The following is a 19133-nucleotide window of genomic DNA, read 5'->3' as shown; positions in this document are numbered from 1 at the left end:
TTTTTCTGGAAACATAAAAATAATTGTAGAGACTTATTATGGGAAAAGAACAAGAGTGGCTAATTATTTATTTGCTTCGTGTATTTTGCACGAATTAAGTATGAAAATCTGGCATCTAGTCAAATTAGTTGAAAATTTAATTTCGAGATGCTCTGAAGATATTTTCTCGAGTGGTAAAAGAGAAATCAAACCTAATTGACATTCTAGAAGCAGGTAGAGAGTGTTTTTTTAGAGGTTTGGTTTTTAATCTGGCAACATTGTTTCTACAGACTGTCAATTTGACAGTTGACAGTTGATTTGTTGTCAGTACGTTTTGCTATTTTACCATGAATAGACTAAATGACCATTATGCGCGTCGTAGGTTTGATGAATGGGCCGAAAACAATATTCATCTTGATCCTCTTTTTCAACGCATAATTTTGTTCACTGATGAGTTACATTTTTAGTTAAATAGCTATGTCAATAAGCAAAATAGCCGAATTTGGAGTGGAGAAAACCCGGAAGCCTTTATCGAGACACCCTTACATCTATTAAAAGTCACTGTTTAGTGAGCTTTATGGGCAGGTGGAATCTTTGGCCTATTTTTTAAGACGATGCCGGCCAGAATGTTACCGTTAATGGAGAGCGCTATAGAACCATGATTACTGACTTCTTCGTATCTCAGTTGAATGGCATTGATGTGGCAGAGCTCTGGTTTCAAAAATATGGCGCAACATGCCGCACTGCGGGTGGGGGGTTATTGCGAGAAATTTGATTTTTATACCTCTAAAATAAACATCCTATGCTTTAGTAAGTAACAACACTGAGGGATAAAACACTGCTTTTTGGTATTTAATTAACTTTTAAAAGAAATTCAACGTCTTGTCAAAATAAAATTACGCATTTTCCAGTGAGGCTTTAAGTGCAAAATCAAAAACAAAGTTTTTTTTCCTCAAAGTAGGTACCTTGGCACATTGAATCCGGAATAATTCTTGAGGAAAAGGTTCAAGTTGTAATTTAGTCTTCAAGTGCCTACCTCATTTACAAATTTAAATAAAGAAAATTTTCGATGGTAATGTAAGTACCTATATATCAATGTTTTTACGGGGCAAATTGTATAATTTTTTAACGTAAGATTCAAAGGTAAATTTTGAACATTCGTATAACAAGTACCTACATAATTTCAAATTTAAATATTGAAAATGGTCTATGATAATGTAAGTACTTTAACCGTGTTTTTACGGGGCACATTATATATTTTTTTAACGTAAGATTCGAAGGTAAATTTTGAACATTCTTTTAACACGTACCTACATTCTTTTCAAATTTAAATATCGAAAATTGTCTATGACAATGTAAGTAAGTACTTTTACAGTGTTTTAAAGGGGCACACTGAATAATTACTATGAGTTAAATTACGAGTGCAGCCGTTTTATTACACCAAAAACATATTGAAAATTGTCTCGGCAAAGAACGTGCCAAATCTTGTGTTGTTTTTTGCTAGATATGTATTTACATTTTTCTTGAATTTTGCGAACTTTCCGTTTATGGAAACTAAGGCGGGAGTCATTCCAGACTCCGGTAAGGAGCCACGTTTCTCATCCATGTAAGGTAATAGGCGTAGTGCAAGCACCGAGAGAGGGGGATATCTCCTTTACAAAGTATAATCTCCTGTTAACAGTAGCGTTTGAAATTGAAAATTGCCGACGATTTTTGATGTCACGATATACATATACGAACAAATTAAACATACATCTGTATAAAGGTAGGTACCTGTAAACTTTTCATGGGAAATATAATGTCTTTATTTATAAATATTCATAATTTCAATATTCAACAATTTTTACCTATTTAAATACATTAACTGTTTAACCCTTAATAACTAAACATTCGTCTGGCGGACTACGCAATTAAAAACTTAAAACTTAATCAAAAGTATTTATTAAAAATAAGAACCGGTTACATGGCACTCAAGTTTGGTTTATTAGGAATGAATGTAAGAGATATTTAACGATAAATCACTATTCCGCACAGCTACTATATATGTCAATATTGTACGATCCACAAATGGCATTGTATCTACAGATATAGTTTAGTTATCTAGGGTTAATAACACGTCCAATTTGATTTGAAAGGCATCCAAATTTGGTTTGCAAAGCGTCCTATTTGATTTGTAAGTTATTAATTTAATTTTGTTTGTTCATGTCCAATTTGATTTGTAAAGCGTCCAATAGGTTTTGTAAAACATTCAATTTGATTTGTAATTCATTCAATTTGGTTAGTAACATGTCCAATTTGATTTGTAAATCATCCAATAAGGTTTGTAAAACGTCTAATTTGATTTGTAAACCATCCAATAGGGTTTGTAAAAAGTTCAATTTGATTAATTAGGCATCCAATTTGGTTTGTAAAACGTCTAATTTGATTTTTAAGCCATCCAATTGATATTTTAAAACAGTTCAAATTTATTTGTAAGGCATCCAATTTGGTTTGTAGAATGTCCAGTTCGGTTTGTAATTCATTAAAGTTGGTTAGTAAAACGTCCAATTTGATTTATGAGGCAAGCAATTCGATTTCTTTAACGTCCAACTTGACTTGTAAGGCATCCAATTTAGTTTGTAAAACGTTCAATTTGATTTGTAAGGCATCCAATCAATATTGTAAAACATTCCAAATTATTTTGTAAGGCGTCCAATTTGGTTTGTAGAATGTGCAATTTATAATTCATTAAACTTCGTTAGTTAAACGTCCAATTTGATTTGTGAGGCATCCAATTTGGTTTGCAAAACGTCCAATTTGATTTGTAAGGCATCCAATTTGGTTTGTAAAACATCCATTTGAAGTGAAAAATCAGTTTATACCAGATTAGACTGATATTTTAATACTCAGGATTATTAGATAAAAAAAAACATTCCTCTTGATTACTGTGGTGTTACTTTTATTTTTTTATTCTAAAAGAATCTATTTTATCCTATTCCCATTCTTTATGTTGATTCCGAGCCATTTCGCTGGTGGCAACAAAAGCCACGAAAATACTGCCCTATTATTAAGCTGTAGTGGGGAAGACAGGGCTGGGGGTTAAAGCGTAACGGATTGTTAGTTTCTGCGTTCCTTACCCCTAATTGGCAAGGCGCTGATCAAAGGGAATTATTTTTTTTTCTTCACATTACGACCCCAAATTGGGAAATTGTACGAGAAAAGGGAAGATGGAATTTGAGCGCGAAATGAAAAATGTTTGTATTACTTGCGTTTGGGGTGAATCGCTGATGTCTCAAAAGAAGATAATCTTATAAGACGAGATATTTTTGGGACTAAGCACTTTTTATTCCGTGTATTTTATAATTGTGAGAGTGACTATTGATGGCGTAAAGCTGTCCAATATACGATATGCGGACGACAAAACACTTTTGGCCAAATACCCAAAAGAGATGGTATATCCCCTTAAACGAGTAGAGATTGAGAGCAAGGTACTGGGTCTGGAGATTTACCAGAACCAAACCAAGATCATGATCATTGATCGATCTAAGATGTTTGGTGATCTCGGAAACTTACTCGAAGGTTTAGAGATAATAAACGAGTTTCATTGCCTTAGATCTCGAATCATCAACGAAGAAACTTGTGAAGGAGATTTCAAACGTCGTATAGCCATTGCCAAAAGTGCCATGTTTAAGTTAGACAAAATCTAGAAAGACTGGGCTGTGAGTAACAACACCATGATAAAGCTTGTTAGAAGTTTGGTCCACTCCATTGCTCTCTATGCTGCTGAAACATGGATCATAAAAGCAGCAGAAAGAAAAATTGACGGTTTAGAAATATAGTGTTGGAGGCGAATGCCATGGTGGGCTAAACGCACTAACGAGTCCATTCTCAAGGAACTACACTTGGAAGGCTTGACTTTGCTTAATGTCTGCACACGACGGATTTTTCAGTTCGTTGGACACTTTGCACGTGGCAATGAGGATAGCCTGAAACGGCTGGTTGTGATCGGTAGGCTGGAGAGAGAGAGAGAGGGATAGGAAGATCCTCACACGATGGACCGATCAAGTTCTAATAACCATAATATCTCTATGAATATAATAATTACAAGGCTAAGATTTTAAGTATTCCCCATTACATATTTACGCATTGATTTAAAAAATAATATTGATAATAATCAGAATTTATCGGGTACATTGGAGGTATTTTGTGAATATCGGAAACAAATTCGCGTATAAACAGACGTGAAGAGTGTGCGGGAACCGCGACACTATATACGTATCTCACCCTTGCATACTTGCATACTTGCACTGTGCAAGCGTGAGGAGCTCAAAGCTCAAGGTTCTCTAGCTCGCGGCTAGCGGGCAAGCGGCAGTAGCTTTTGGGCTTTCGATAAGAGTGGACCTATGCTTGTTCCGTGAGCGTTGCCAGATGGTTTTTTAATATTTTTCGCAAATAAATTAAAATTATTATAATTTTTTACTTCTTTTATGATTAATTAAGGGGATAAGCTATGAATGTCCGTATTTTTCCTATTTAAAGTCGCAATTTTTTTATTGTGTAGTGACTACCCAACACCAGGACGCGTGTTTTATTTTAGCACCGCAAGTATGAAAGAGTAACTAACTCCTTTCAACTCCTTTTAACTGCCTACCTGCTATTAGATATTTTCAATAGGGAATAGTAATTTACATTTGTATGGAGACCAAAAACGAGAATACGCGCTAACCAAAGGCTCATATATCTTATTGGAAATACTTAATAGATAAATTAGTTAAGCTACATTAGGCTAGTTTGGACGTCTTGTATTACAAATCTCCGATACCCTTAGGCAGTGATCGGCAAACTGTGGCTCGCGAACACATACGGCTCTTTGGCACCTCTTGAGCCACAAACGTGCGCAACTGGCACCCTGTACCAAAATGGAAATATTGGTGAAAAAGCAATATGAATCTTATTCACAGAAATACTTTTAAAGACTTGGAAAGGGAGGCATGATGATTTTCATCACCTTTTTTTTAGATGGGAATTGAATTTATTATTTACCTTTCTTATTTTGTCCGCCTCCGTGGTGTAATGGTCAGCGTGTTTAGCTACCGCGCTCGAGGTCCCAGGTTCGATTCCCAGGGGGGGGGTGAGAATAAATATTAGTGAATTTATACTCTAATATTTATTTCATATTAGGTACTCTGGACTGGTCCCTGAAGCTCAGAAGTCATCACCTTGCCGTCATATAATTAACGATGAAAATAACATTGCGTCAAAACAATGCAGTGCCCTATGCACCATTGGGTGCGGATAAGGGTTAGAGAGAGAGATTATGTAAAAGGTTTATAGATCATTAAGTGGATTTTGTTTGTTCTAACTAAATAAAGATGTTTTATTCAAATCTGTGTTGGGAAAAGAAAGGATAATCTAGTGTGGGTCAATCAGGAACTTCTTAGCATTTTCAACACCTGGAACTGTGTTCCCGAATCATATGATTAACAAAAGTACCACTTTGAAAAACTTAGAAGCAAGGACATGATTTTGTAAGGAATGTGGGTACGTCGCTGACATAGTGGTGAGAACAACATCCCGCAAACGTGTGAATACCCATGTAGTCTGGCAAGCATCATTCTAGATTTAGCATTAGTCTCTCCTATACAACAGTCACTCATTTAGAGCTACCAAGTAACTTATTTATAGAATAAACCAAAGTAAAAAAATCAATATTTTACTTTTCATCTTGGTCCACCTGGACCCATAACAATTTTCAAAACCTAAAAACTGTGTTCCTGAATTATATGATCAACACAAGCTGGAAATAATTGGAAATCAAAACTGGAAGAAAAACTAATAACTTTCTGTTCCTAAAAATTCCGCACAGTAGGTTTTTGTGTTGTGTGCTCTGTTTTACGTATGCGCGCGCGGCTTCATACTGTTTTTGGGTGATTCCATCAGTTGTTATTTGGGTTTGCTATGCAATGCATAATAAAAATAGCATTTAGAATTTTTACGGAGTGTGTGGAAGCTTTTGATGAGGGAATGTAATTAATTATGAGTATTTTAATGTTTTAGAATTTAATTAACCCTGATGATGACAAGGCTCTTGTCGAATCTGGTAGGTAAAAGTGTACTATTAATAAAAAAGTGCTAAAAACAAAGTTTTGTAATTTTATAAAGTTTATAAAATTTGCCACAAAGTATCTGCTAAAACATTCATTCAAGAAAGGAAGAAAAACTACTTACTGTCCATCCATTTGGAGTCATACTTCAAAGTTCTTAGATATCCATGGTGAGTGGTGCCATTGACAAGATCCCATCGCGCGTACAAGGGGTCTGGTGCATCAGCAGAAGTCCTGCTCGCAGCATGAAGGGTCGCTGGACCAAAGGACCCCTTAGGATTCACAGGCGATGAAGAATCAGAGACCAAAGATTCAGGAGGATTTTGGGAATTTTTCACTGGAAAATCTTCCGAGGATTTATCTTCTGGAGTGCTAGGATAGGAGTTTTGTGGGGAGTTTGGAGGGTTGGTTAAAAAGTTTGTAGTGAGGAGGGCGCAGCTGCGCGTGGAAGGGGAGGGGGCGCAGCGCCCTGTGCCTCTGCCTACACGGGCGCGATGGACGTGGCGAGGCAGATGCTTTAGATCTTTCTGTAAATAAAATGAAAAAATAGGTGTGAGACTCTCGCGCGTTAGATGTTATTTTAAGGTTCTAGAAACAGTTGGTTTTATATATAGTTCTCTTTGCATTCATTGACGTTTTTATTATTTTAATTATTTTCTTCATTGATTCGGCAGTCACTTTGTGGTTGAAAAAATCCTAAATCTATATTTTTCTATATGTATTTTCGTAAAAAAAATTCTAAATGTTGAAATGGAGATTTTTTGTCGAAATAACGGCATAGTAAAAAAAATCTCTCAAAAAACGATAAAAATTTTGTTAGTGCGATTTCGGCACGCATATTTTTTGTCAGTTAGGCAAACATTAATATAAGCCCTCCACTTGCTTTCTCAAAATAAACTATCCATTTCATATTTTAAAAAAGTCATCGGGTCTTAGATTTTTCTCAACAATTTGACTCTTTAAGTTTTTTAGGAATGTAGTCAGATTTTCATCCATTAGAACCCCCAAATGTATAAAAAATGGATTGTAATTTTAGGGCATCAAAAATTACACCCTCTAAAATTGCACGCATATACATATGATTGTCCGCCTCCGTAGTGTAATGGTTGGCAAACTTCGCTACCTGGAGGTCCCCGGTTCGATTCCCAGGGGGGAGTCATACAAATGTAAGTTTTTTTAGCTCTAATATTTATTCAATATAACCCTGGACTGGTTCTTAGAGTAGAGGGCTGATCATCTTTCCTTCGTGTGTTAACGATCAAGATAAAACAGCGTTTATATGATGAAGTACCCTATGCACCATTGGGGTAAGGATAAAGGTTTGAAAGACACTATATAATCCATTTCCTAATAAGTTTGTAGGATGCAGAACGATTTTACCCAATCGTAAATTAAAGTTGCATCGATTTTCTGACTTCATAAACATATCAGAAGGCAGTATATTTTGCACTAAAACTTGTCCATTTAACTGTTTAACGAGAATAACACATTTTCCATAGTACAGGGTATCCGATATTTATATATGATAGTGAAACATGGAACTGGCAAAGTAAGGATGAATGCAGAGTGAACGCTGTTGAAATGCGCTTCCTCAGGCGAATGTGTGGAAAAATCACTGTATGACACATCGCTCACTCCTTTCAAGAACGTCATAAATCAAAAATCGTCAATTTTCAGTTGTGCATGTTTTCGGAATGCCCAGAAAATGTGCTATATCCCAGCAAAAGAGGCATATTTTTAACTAAATATTTACCCGCTACAGGGCAGAAAGTGTTGTTTTTGCATTTTGGAGAAAAGGTATTGTTTAATTATTTTTTTTAATTTACTTAATATTTTTCAAATGGAGAAAAAACCTTCTGATTTTACCTAAAAAGATCTGTTGCACAGTAAAAAGTTTAATAAGTGGCTTGATACTGTGTTATATTTTTAAACATTAAAAACTTTCTCCTGAATAATCAAGTTTTTTTTTATTTATGACGTTCTTCAAAGGAGTGAGCAATATGCTCAAACTCTCTCAACACTTTAATATAGTTCAATTTCCTTTTTTCTCTCATTTTTCTCAAAACATTAAAAATTGCAAACGATTCCCTAATCCGAACGACCCACTGCACGAATCACATTCGGATTAGCGAGCCGGCACTGTATCTATTATATAAACCTAATTACACCCTTAAAATTGTCAATACTTACCACCCTGTATATACGCAAGAATAATACTTTTCCACATTATGAAGACGTCACAGAGATAAATAATATTTAATGGTCCTGTATGTAAAATGAAATAGAGTGTAAATAGTCGGCTTCGCTACATTAAGCGCTACAATGAATTTGGGAGCCGAGTTTTGTGACTGTCGTTGAAATTACGATACATAAAACTAATATCACCGCCTTACCCCGCTTTTCTCTATTTTCCTCCTACTATTAACTCCTTTGTGCTGAAAGGAAAAATCAGGGATGCAAAATTATACTTGCGTCTCTTAGTTTTTCAAACAAATTTTAACGGTATTTGCTTTTTATAATATTTTATGAAAATATTACTAAATAGAGGAAATTATAATGAAAAAATAACTATTACTTCTAAAAAAATAAGAGTAAAAGATTTCAGTATGAGAGATCGAGAAAGTAAGAGAGTATTTCAAAAGAATTAAAATAATTTTTAAATTGATTTGATTTGTAGAAATCTGTAATTTATATTTCTGAAATACTAAAATCGAATACTGATTTTTATGGTTTACTAAGTTGTATATATTATTTTAAAAAAAATAATATAAATGCAAAAATATTGAAACATTTTTTTCGCCTTTTCAGGGCATTATCAAACTACTATAGTTTGATAATGCCCTAACAAGGCGAAACAATTGTTACGAATAAAATTATTTTATTTTCATGTTAAAAAAACCTCATGTTAAAGTATACAACATTTTGAGTGTGTCCAAATACTTGTGAGTTATTTTCATATTATTTTTTGACATCTCATCAAAGATCACTTAGGTGTGTAAAGTGATCACTTTAACCAGCCTATGACGGTCGTCAGCCCCGTAAATGCCCAGACTTCCATATTCTTCTTCATCTTTGATGAGATCTCAAAAAATAGTAATATCATATTAGTATCCCTTGAAATCAGCGTTTGATTTTAACATTTCAAAAAATATAAAAACAACAATACAAAATTTACATAAAAAAAATTGTTTATCAAATATTTACACTGTCATTTATTGGTGCTTCAATTGGTAATACTGATGTAATCAATAGTTTGTGATGACTTAAAAATAAATCAAATGTTTATAATTTTTCAACGTAAGCTTAAAAACGTCATTGATAATATTTAATTATATGTACCGTAGAACGGGGCTACTTGAACTTTGATGCGTTACTTGAGCCCAGTACAAAAAAAAATAGATCTGTATTTGGTCTACAATAATGAAAGTATCGACATGATTCCTTGTTTCCCTGACAGGTGACACTTATGCGTTCATTATTGTAGACCAAATACAGATTTTTTTTGTACTGGGCTCAAGTAACACATCAAAGTATAATTAGCCCCGTTCTACGGTACGTAATTTAAAATACTATTATAATAACATATCACCACTATAATCAAACAATCGCAGGACATGAAAAGCGTGAATAATCATAAAACTTTGTTAATAAAAAATACCTAAGATCTATAAGAAGAAGAAAAAATAGAAGAATTTTCCGCTTATTTTTTAAAATGTAAAATTATCTTAATACATAGAAATTTTGCCGCCCTAGTGCTACCTTAATCCACTGAACAGCCCCTAGAGCTTAAGCATAAAACTTTGTTAATAAAAAATACCTAAGACCTATATCAAGAAAAAGAAAAAATAGAAGAATTTTCTACTGATTTTTAAAATGTAAAATTATCTTAATACATAGAAATTTTGCCGCCCTAGTGCTACCTTAATCCACTGAACAGCCCCTGGAGCTTAAGCTTAAAACTTTGTTAATAAAAAATACCTAAGACCTATATCAAGAAGAAGAAAAAATAGAAGAATTTTCTACTGATTTTTAAAATGTAAAATTATCTTATTACATAGAAATTTTGCCGCCCTTACTCTATTTCACTGAACAGCCCCTAGAGCTTAAGGCTACCTACCCGTTACTAAGTTCCTACTTTGTACTCTTACAATCTTCTTTGATTCCAGATTAAGTTGGAGATTAAAAACAAATGAGATTCGGAGCTATTTTAAATTCAATCCGAAGATAATAAAATGCTCAAAATTTGAGTGAGCGTTTTGCGAATCCGAATTATGTTTTATGGTTGCCTTCGAATTATCCGCTTTCGAGCATTAAAATTGCATTTTGTTGTTCTGTAAAATCCGTAATTCTTCTCTCTTGAAAAGACTAATAACCCTTTCTGTAACTTAAAACCCATCCGTAAACCCTTCTGAGATAATTGATTCAATTCATAACAGAAAAATAAAACAAAAATTTACACATTGCAGATATCTTTTTCAAGGTTTATTTGCCGTTTAAAAAGTAATTAAAAACTTGCCCAATTATATCATAAAAACAGGAAAATTATTGTAAAATAATCGTAATCTCGGTAAAAACATACAATGTTAACTCTTATTTTGTTTACAACATTTTGAGTGTGTTCAAAATGTTGTTAATAAATTATCAGGTCAAATTATAAGCTTAAATAATAAAAATTAAGATGATATTTTCTGGCGTTTCTCATGTGTGTGATTATAATACAGGATTCCGACCTCACATTCTAATATAAAAGTTTCTGCTCGATAAAAAGCTTCTTTTCATCTCACCACTAGTGGAGTTCTAGTGATTCAAGAACAATGTTTCAAAATTGGTTCATATATATATATATATATATATATATATATATATGGAACTCCAAGAATTTGAGTAGTGTGGTTGTCAATAATGGGTAGAATTGGTGAATGTTACACGTGTGTAAAGTGATCACTTAAACCAGCCTATGGCGGTCGTCAGCCCCGTAAATGCCCAGACTTCCATATTCTTCTTCATCTTTGATGAGATGTCCAAAAATAAAATCTTCTTTTATTATTTTTTTCTACTCTTTTTCATACTCAATGGTACAAAGGGCACTGCATCGTATTGGCGCAGGGTTATCTTGATCGTTAATTGTATGAAACCAAGATAATCAAACCTGCGCTTCTTTTACCAGTCCAGTGGGATATTAAATAAATATGAGGTAAAATCACTTACATATACTTATATGCACTTGCATAGTAGGAATACACAATAAAACTTATAACTTTGAAACTTAAGTGGAAACATGATAACTGGTCCTGCATAAACCGTAGCTTAATATTAGAGTCACTTGGACATAAGGTAATTTTAAAAAAAACAATACATTTAAAAATGTACTCAATGCTGTCGACTTATCGTTTTTAGTTGTTCACATGTTATCACAGAATTCAGTAAACGTTCGGCATCGCTTGAAGCCGCACATCTCTTCACACCCATTTTTTTGGTATTTTCATATGATTAATTTTTTAGAAAATACGTTAAGAAAATACTTTTATTGATATATTATTTTAACTTTTTACCTTTAAATAACTCTTTTGTTTTCAAAACTATTATATATATTTCCAAGCACTTCTTTTTTCAATAGAAAAACATGGTGTTTTAAGAAGTAAAAAAATACGATAAATATTCCTTTGGTTTGATGAAACTACTAATGGTTACTGGGCCATAATTTGTAAAAATTAAGGGTCGTTTTATATGCAAAAAATTTATAATAAAGTTCAAAATATCCCGCAAATATACACAGGTGAATAATAAAACATAATAAAATAATATCCATAATGAGACCTTGTTTTTAATTTCATGCTTTTTGGATATTCAAAATAATTTCTTAAGCATTAAGTAGAATATCGTGTTCCTTAAATAATCCGGAAATTAGCAGTCAGCGGCAGGCTTCCGAAATACTCATTTAAGGAACTGAAAGAAAACGTGCGCAGTGCCATATTTATTTCTATGTAAAATTCCATCTATTTTCTTCCTCAATTTTTTCTTGATTAGCTAAGAAATCCAAATTTAAACACGTACGCTACGAGTTCCTTAATTAAGCTAGATCAACCTTCTCCCAACACTCTTCTCACCATTAATCGTTCAATTGTGTAACACCACCTGTAGAGGTCCTTACCAAAACGTTACATTTCCATTATAAACTATTTTATTTTTTGACACCTCATCAAAGATGAAGAAAAACATCGAAAATATAGAAAAGTCTGAGCATTTACGCGGCTAACGACCTTCATAGGCTGGTTTAAGTGATAACTTTACACACGTGTAACATTCACCATTTCTACCCATTATTAAAAACCACACTACACAAATTCTTGGAAGTTCTATATATATGAACCAATTTTCAAACATTGTTCTTGAATCACTAGAACTTCACTAGAGACATCTATTGGTGAGATGAAATGAAGCTTTTTAATTAGCAGAAACTCTTATTAGTATGTGAGGTCCGAATTCTGGATTATAATCACACACATGAGAAACTCCAGAAAATATCATTTTCATCTTTTCTATTATTTAAGCTTAGAATTCGACCATATAATTTATTTACAACATTTGAGTGTGTCCAAATACTTGTTCACAAAATCTGGATTATCTCCTATTACAGGAGTTATTTTCATATTATTTTTTGACATCTCATCTTCTTCATCTTTGAGATTTTGTGAACCTGTATGAGGACACATTCAAAATGTTATAAAAATAATCGTAAGTAATCAGGAATTTTAGCTTGTAGAATCGTTACGTTTTGGTGCGATTTAATGATTTCATATTGGTATAACACAGGATTGGTCACGTTTTGTCGCAACGTTAATTAAGATTTTGATAGAATACAGTAAACAGAACAGATTTGCATTTAAAGGATTTTTTTGTGCAATATTGGAAATGTAACCTTTTGGTGAGGACCTCCATACTTAAAAATAAACATTACTTCATGACTACCGGGTTCGGAATAGGTAGTCATTTCATCATCAGGTCAAATGTAGACTTAACTGAAATTACTACGGTCTTCACAGTATTCATATAAAACAAAAAATATTATTATATTTATTATTTGAAAGAGAGAGAATGAAGGTGAGGGAGGAAATATTTAAGAAGAATAATTATAATAATAGGGTACCGTAGCAATTTCACATTAGTCTTCATTTGACCTGATGATGGAATGGTTATGTCAAAACCGGCAGTCATAAAGCAATTTTTTCAAATGGTATTACACAAAGTGAACGATGTATGATAAGGAGAGTTATATCACCATACTACAAAGTTAACAATGCTTTCAATATTAAAAATATAACCCTTTCTCTCCTGATATGATCCACTAGTACATATTGCTTCTTAAAACGTTAATATCTATATAAAACTAATAAAAACTAAATTCATTGTCTTAGTATACCTAGTCCGCCTCCGTAGTGTAATGGTCAGCACGCTCGGCTACCGTTCTGGAGGTCCCGGGTTCGATTCTCAGGGGGGGTCAAATAAATATTAGTGACTTTTTCACTGTAAAATTTATTCAATATTACCCTGGACTGGTACCTGAAGCGGAAGGCTGATCATCTTTCCTTCATGTATAAACGATCAAGAAAAAACTGCGTTTATATGAAGCAGTGCCCTATGCACCATTGGGGTGCGGATAAGGGTTTTATTATTATTATTAGTATACCTCCCTAATATATTTTTCTTTTATGATAAATAAATATTAACAATTTGCCACATAAGAATTACGTAAAATGTTATCTGGATTTAAAGAAAATTATGTTGCGATTTACGAATGCTGGGCCTTAAGCAATAAGGCAATTTAATGGGATAGATTTTTATAAAAATATTAGAAAATCATGTTTTTCTTGTCAGTATTAGGTCTCGATGCATTGCGTAACAAGAAATAAAAACTCATTCCCAACTTGTAAAAAATAAGCTACAGTATCATTAATATCTGCCCGCCAAAACAACGACCGCTTATCTTAACTTAAAAGCTTTAATTCAAAAGCTTTAAACCGTAATTGTTTCATGAATAATTAGTATAGCTTAATTATTGCAAACTTTTAGCGGAATTCTTTTCGTCTAAATTTTCCGAATTTTCTACGAAACCGTTATCCTAAATTAGTAAAACAGATACCAGGACAATAAATAAATTCCGAACTTAATTGCCTTTGAGACACCTTTTGTAAAATATTTTCCCTATAAACGGTGGATTTCTTCGCTCATTTATTAAAACAAAGGACTACCTTAATCCCCGTTCCCTAGCTAATTACGGGGATGATTTATGGGCCTAATTGATTCCATCCACTTCCCGCTAGATGGCGTTAGGTGTCAGTCATGTCAATAATTCATTTACGTTCGGATAATCAAATTAGATTAAAAATAAAAACTAACTAACCATCACGCCGCTTCCTCGCCGGGGTAGGCAGAGAGAATAGAGCGCCACACCACTCTGTCCTTGCAAACATTCTTCGCCTCTTCCACGTTCATGCATCTCCTCATACATACCCGCCGATTGTTACGACTCCGAACCTGACCACTTTCAAGTATTTGGCATACCTGATCGTGCCATGTTTTCTCAGTCTTCCTCTGCTTCTTTTCCCACTAACATTCGCCTCATAAATTTGTTTTACCGTTCTTTCCTCACTTATTCGTTCTAGATGTCCAAACCGTCTCAACACACCTTTCTTAATTTTATCGATAATGCTTATCTCAGCTTTGCATTCCTTCCTTATTTCGCTATTTGCACATCTATCATACATCGTTTTGTCGCACATTCTTCTGAGAGATCGCATTTCGACTGCATTCAGTCTACTTTCATCCTTCTTTTGCCAACTCCATGTTTCACTTCCATACATTAGAGTTGGAACCAGGACTCCGTTGTGCACTGCCAGTTTAGCTTCCGCTGAAAGGTTTTTATTTGCTATAACTGATTTCAGTGCACCATTCACTTTGTTCCCAGCATTCACTCTCCTTTCTAAGTCTTTATCAATCTTTCCATCCCTAGAAAACATACTACCCAAAAACACGAAATCATCTACCTGTTCCAAAATCTCTCCGTTTACCAATATTTCACATTCAGATCTGCATTCTTCTCTTTCAAAAACCATAATCTTAGATTTGCTAACATTCATCAATAAATCACTTTCCTTGCACACATTATACACTTTTGTCACCAACGCCTAAAAATTAATGAAGGAAAAATTAAAAAAATCATTGCGGTTAAGCTAATCTAATGTCTTATTTTTTTTTAACATCTCAACATAGATGAAGAAGAATATAGGCACAATAGAAAAGCATCATAGTAAACGCATTTAAGAAAAATAGCTTTTGATATGTGAAAAAATAAATTATTTCCTTAGAAGTCATTAGATATTAGATTAACAACATTTAGAGTGTGTCCAAATACTTAATACAAATCTGGATTATCTCCAATTATTGGAGTTATTTATTTTACTATTTTTATGACATCTCAACATAGATAAAGAAGAATATGGAAGTCTGGGCATTTACGGGGCTTATGACCGTCATAGGCTGGTGTAAGTGATCATTTTACGCAGTGTAACATTTACCAATTCTACCCGTGATGACGGTCCTTGGCCCCGTAAATGCCCGAACTTCCATATTCTTCTTCATCTTTGGTGAGATGTCCAAAAATAAAATCTTCTTTATTATTTTTTTCTACTTTTTTCATACTCAATGGTGCAAAGGGCACTGCATCGTATTGGCGCAGGGTTATCTTGATCGTTAATTGTATGAAGCCAAGATAATCGATCCTGCGCTTATTTTAACAGTCCAGTGGGATATCAAATAAATAATAATAAAATAAATAAAACCCTTATCCGCACCCCAATGGTGCATAGGGCACTGCGTCATATCAACGCAGTGTTATCTTGATCGTTTACATATGAAGGAAAGGTGATCAGCCCTCCGATTCAGGTACCAGTCCAGGGTAATATTGAATAAATATTACAGTGAAAAAAATCACTTCCATATTCTTCATCTTTGGTGAGATGTTTAAAAATAATATGAAAAATAACTCCTATAATTGTAGATAATCCAGATTTGTGAACAAGTATTTGGACGCACTTAAAATGTTGTGGATATTAAGTTATTGGAATAAAGTGATGGTAGTACGGTTATTATTTTTTCCTTTTCTTATTTTAACCGTTATTTGTACCTAATAGTGCATAGGGCACCAAATCGGGTCCTCGCGTCAACCCGATTTGGTGCATGAAAGTTAATTACACGAAGGTAGGGTAATAGTCTTGCATTTCAGAGAAATATTACTTAATTAAAATACTTCCATTTTCTTCTTCATCTTGATGAGATGTCAAAAGACATTGAAAAAAAATTAACGCTGTTTTAGATAAAAAAATTACTTAATGCTGGTCCAAAAGCTTAAAAATAATGTAATCGATTTTCGATTTGTGTCGTAGAAAAAATCAAAGTCGTAAAAATAAGTGAATTTAAGTTTTTCAAAATATTCATAGCTGATTTATATTCACACAGGGAACTATGGAGTTTCAGAAAGTATACTTGTATGAAAATTTGTACTAAACTTAGGAAAAGTTTTTCTTTGAGATTATTTTAAGTTCAAGTAATGGAACCCAAACGGAATACTAATATTTTATATTCGTAATATTTGAAATCGGTTTCCAAAATACTAACAATATTCGAAAAGGGATAAAACTTGGTATTATGGAAGTAAAATTAAAAAGATTTAAAGTCATCAAAACTTTGAGCTTTATTTTCAGAATTTAATTAAAAAATTTAACTCACTAACTTAACTAAGTAACCATCACGCCGCTTCCCCGCAGGGGTAGGTAGAAAGAATAGAACGCCACACCAATCTGTCTTTGCACGCAATCTTCGCTTCTTCCACATTCATACATGTGTATGTATTATTATTATTATTCCGACGCCTGACCTGACCACTTTCAAGTATTTAAAAAACAAGATCATGCCAAGTTTTTCTCAGTCTTCCTCTGCCTCTACAACTAACCACATTCGCCTCATTTTTTTTTTTAAATTATTTTATTATAACTCGCAAAGCGTCTATTTTAGATGCTTGTCTGCAGGTAGGATAGTAAGGATAGGGAAGGTAAATGTGAAAAATACATCACAAACACCCAGACCAATTGAAAATTAATCTTTCTTGAATTCATTTTGAAATTGGCGGTTACCGAACCTGCGACGCTAGTTTCGTAGTCGAGCGTCTACCCAACTACGCCACAGCGCCTGCGTATTTAACCATTCTTTCTTTACTCAATCGAATCAAATGCTCAAACCATTAAAAACATTTGTCACTTTTGAAAATGTTTGTACTTACATATATAATTAAATCTCTCGGACTGTGTGCGTTTGTTCCACATATGTAAAGCATGTTGTCTCCAATATCTTCAATGATTCGGATGTGGTTCCTGCATTCATAATCCTGCGAAAAAAGAAACATTTTTAAATTACAGTTTTTAATATAACAATAAAATATGTATAGTTTATTGTAACTGCAGACAGTTGGTAGAATTCCATATTGAATTGTTAGGTAACATATCCAAAATTAAACACGGTAATTGGATTGGATTCTACTTTATTTACATATGTGATATGTGACGCGTTTCGTCTGAGTCAGTGTTTGATAATGTCCTAATAAGACGAATCGCGTCACATATCAAATAAGTATGTAAATAAAGTAGAATTCAATCCATTAACCGTGTTTAATTTTGGATATATTGCCAAACAAAAATATATATTTATTATAATTTTTGTAAAGAATATATATCCACATTGGCGGACTTGAGTAATTTTTTAATCGCATTTTTGATATTTTGGAACGCAACACATAATTTTTACAATAAATAAGCTTCAATGACTGACTATTTGTTTTACTCTAGCTCTTTATATATATCGTAGTCGTACAGGAGAAAGTGCCCAACTAAGAAAATATTAAATGTTCGGGAGGGCCATTTAAGTCACTTTTGCTTGGCAAGAAAATTGAAATCAATGCAGTTAGTCATTTTTAACAAGTCAATATATTATACTTCCAAGTTTAAAATTCTTTGGGAGTTTTTCAGTGCAATATTAAGCTAGTAAGATATCAAATAGTCAATGATCTCGTTTTTGTAAAAAAAAAAATGCACTTGGTCACTTTCTCCTGTATGACTACAATATATTAATTGGGTTCTATTCTAGTTACGTCACATATTTAGGCGATTTCGCTGTGAAAGCATTTCTTTGCAAATAAATAAAAAATAAAAAATAAATAAATAAAACTTTTAGAGGAACGCAATTAGGATGAGATCTGTCACAATTTTGAGGTGTAGTAGTAGTGTGGAGTGATGAATATTATTGAACATTTTACCCCGTTTTCATATTATTCGAGACCATTTTTGACGTTTTGGAACCCAGCACATTAATTTTTAATATATCAGCTTCAGTAACTCATATAAATTTTTTTGCTAACTCTTCGTATGTGTATTTATTTTGTTCTTTGCCCAAAATGTTACATGTTTAAGCAATTCCGTAATGGTGCCATTTTTTTTCAAAAAGATATAAAAGCCGTTTACAGTAACGCGGTTTAGATGAGATCTGTCATAGATAAAGGATAGCTACCGCGGTTTATTGCTACTTTTTCCATAGATAAACGTTTAGAAGTGTAAGTCTATGACAATTGAACTATGATCTAAGTTTTTAATTTGAATTTAGCTTTTCTTGATATTTGATAAACCATAGATAACGTTCTGGAGGTCCCGGGTTCGATTCCCAAGGGGGGTAAAATAAATATAAGTGATTTTTTCACTGTAATATTTATTCAATATTACCCTGGACTGGTACCTGAAGCGGAGGGCTGATCACCTTTCCTTCATGTGTAAACGATCAAGATAACACTGCGTTTATATGACGCAGTTCCCTATGCACCATTAGGTGCGGATAAGGGTTTTATTATTATTATAGATAACTTATTATTTATCTAGTTCACAATTGGGTACTATTAGTTTATATTTTATTTATGTCTGAAGTTTCTGTTAGTTTTCATTACATATTAAGAAGAATATGGAAGTCTGGGTA

The 19133-nt window shown here is 33.3% G+C and overlaps 1 protein-coding gene across 1 annotated transcript in view; it reads right to left on the bottom strand.

Moving 5' to 3' along the window:
- The window catches only part of LOC148310251 (semaphorin-2A-like), a 105735-nt gene that overhangs the window by 29570 nt on the left and 57032 nt on the right, over positions 1–19133 (bottom strand). Inside the window, exons 5-6 of the mRNA XM_088258702.1 lie at positions 17398–17502; positions 6187–6589 (exon numbers count right to left, since the gene is read on the bottom strand). Of these exons, the coding sequence (XP_088114828.1) occupies positions 6187–6589; positions 17398–17502 (508 nt within the window). The remainder of the gene's footprint in view (positions 1–6186; positions 6590–17397; positions 17503–19133) is intronic.

The sequence above is a fragment of the Brachycentrus maculatus genome, unplaced genomic scaffold, assembly GCF_059751285.1.
Source record: "Brachycentrus maculatus isolate JH-2025_06_01 unplaced genomic scaffold, ASM5975128v1 h1tg000102l, whole genome shotgun sequence".
NCBI lineage: Eukaryota > Metazoa > Arthropoda > Insecta > Trichoptera > Brachycentridae > Brachycentrus > Brachycentrus maculatus.
The sequence above is the reverse complement of the archived record's forward strand: the minus strand, read 5'-3'. Positions and strand labels throughout refer to the sequence as shown.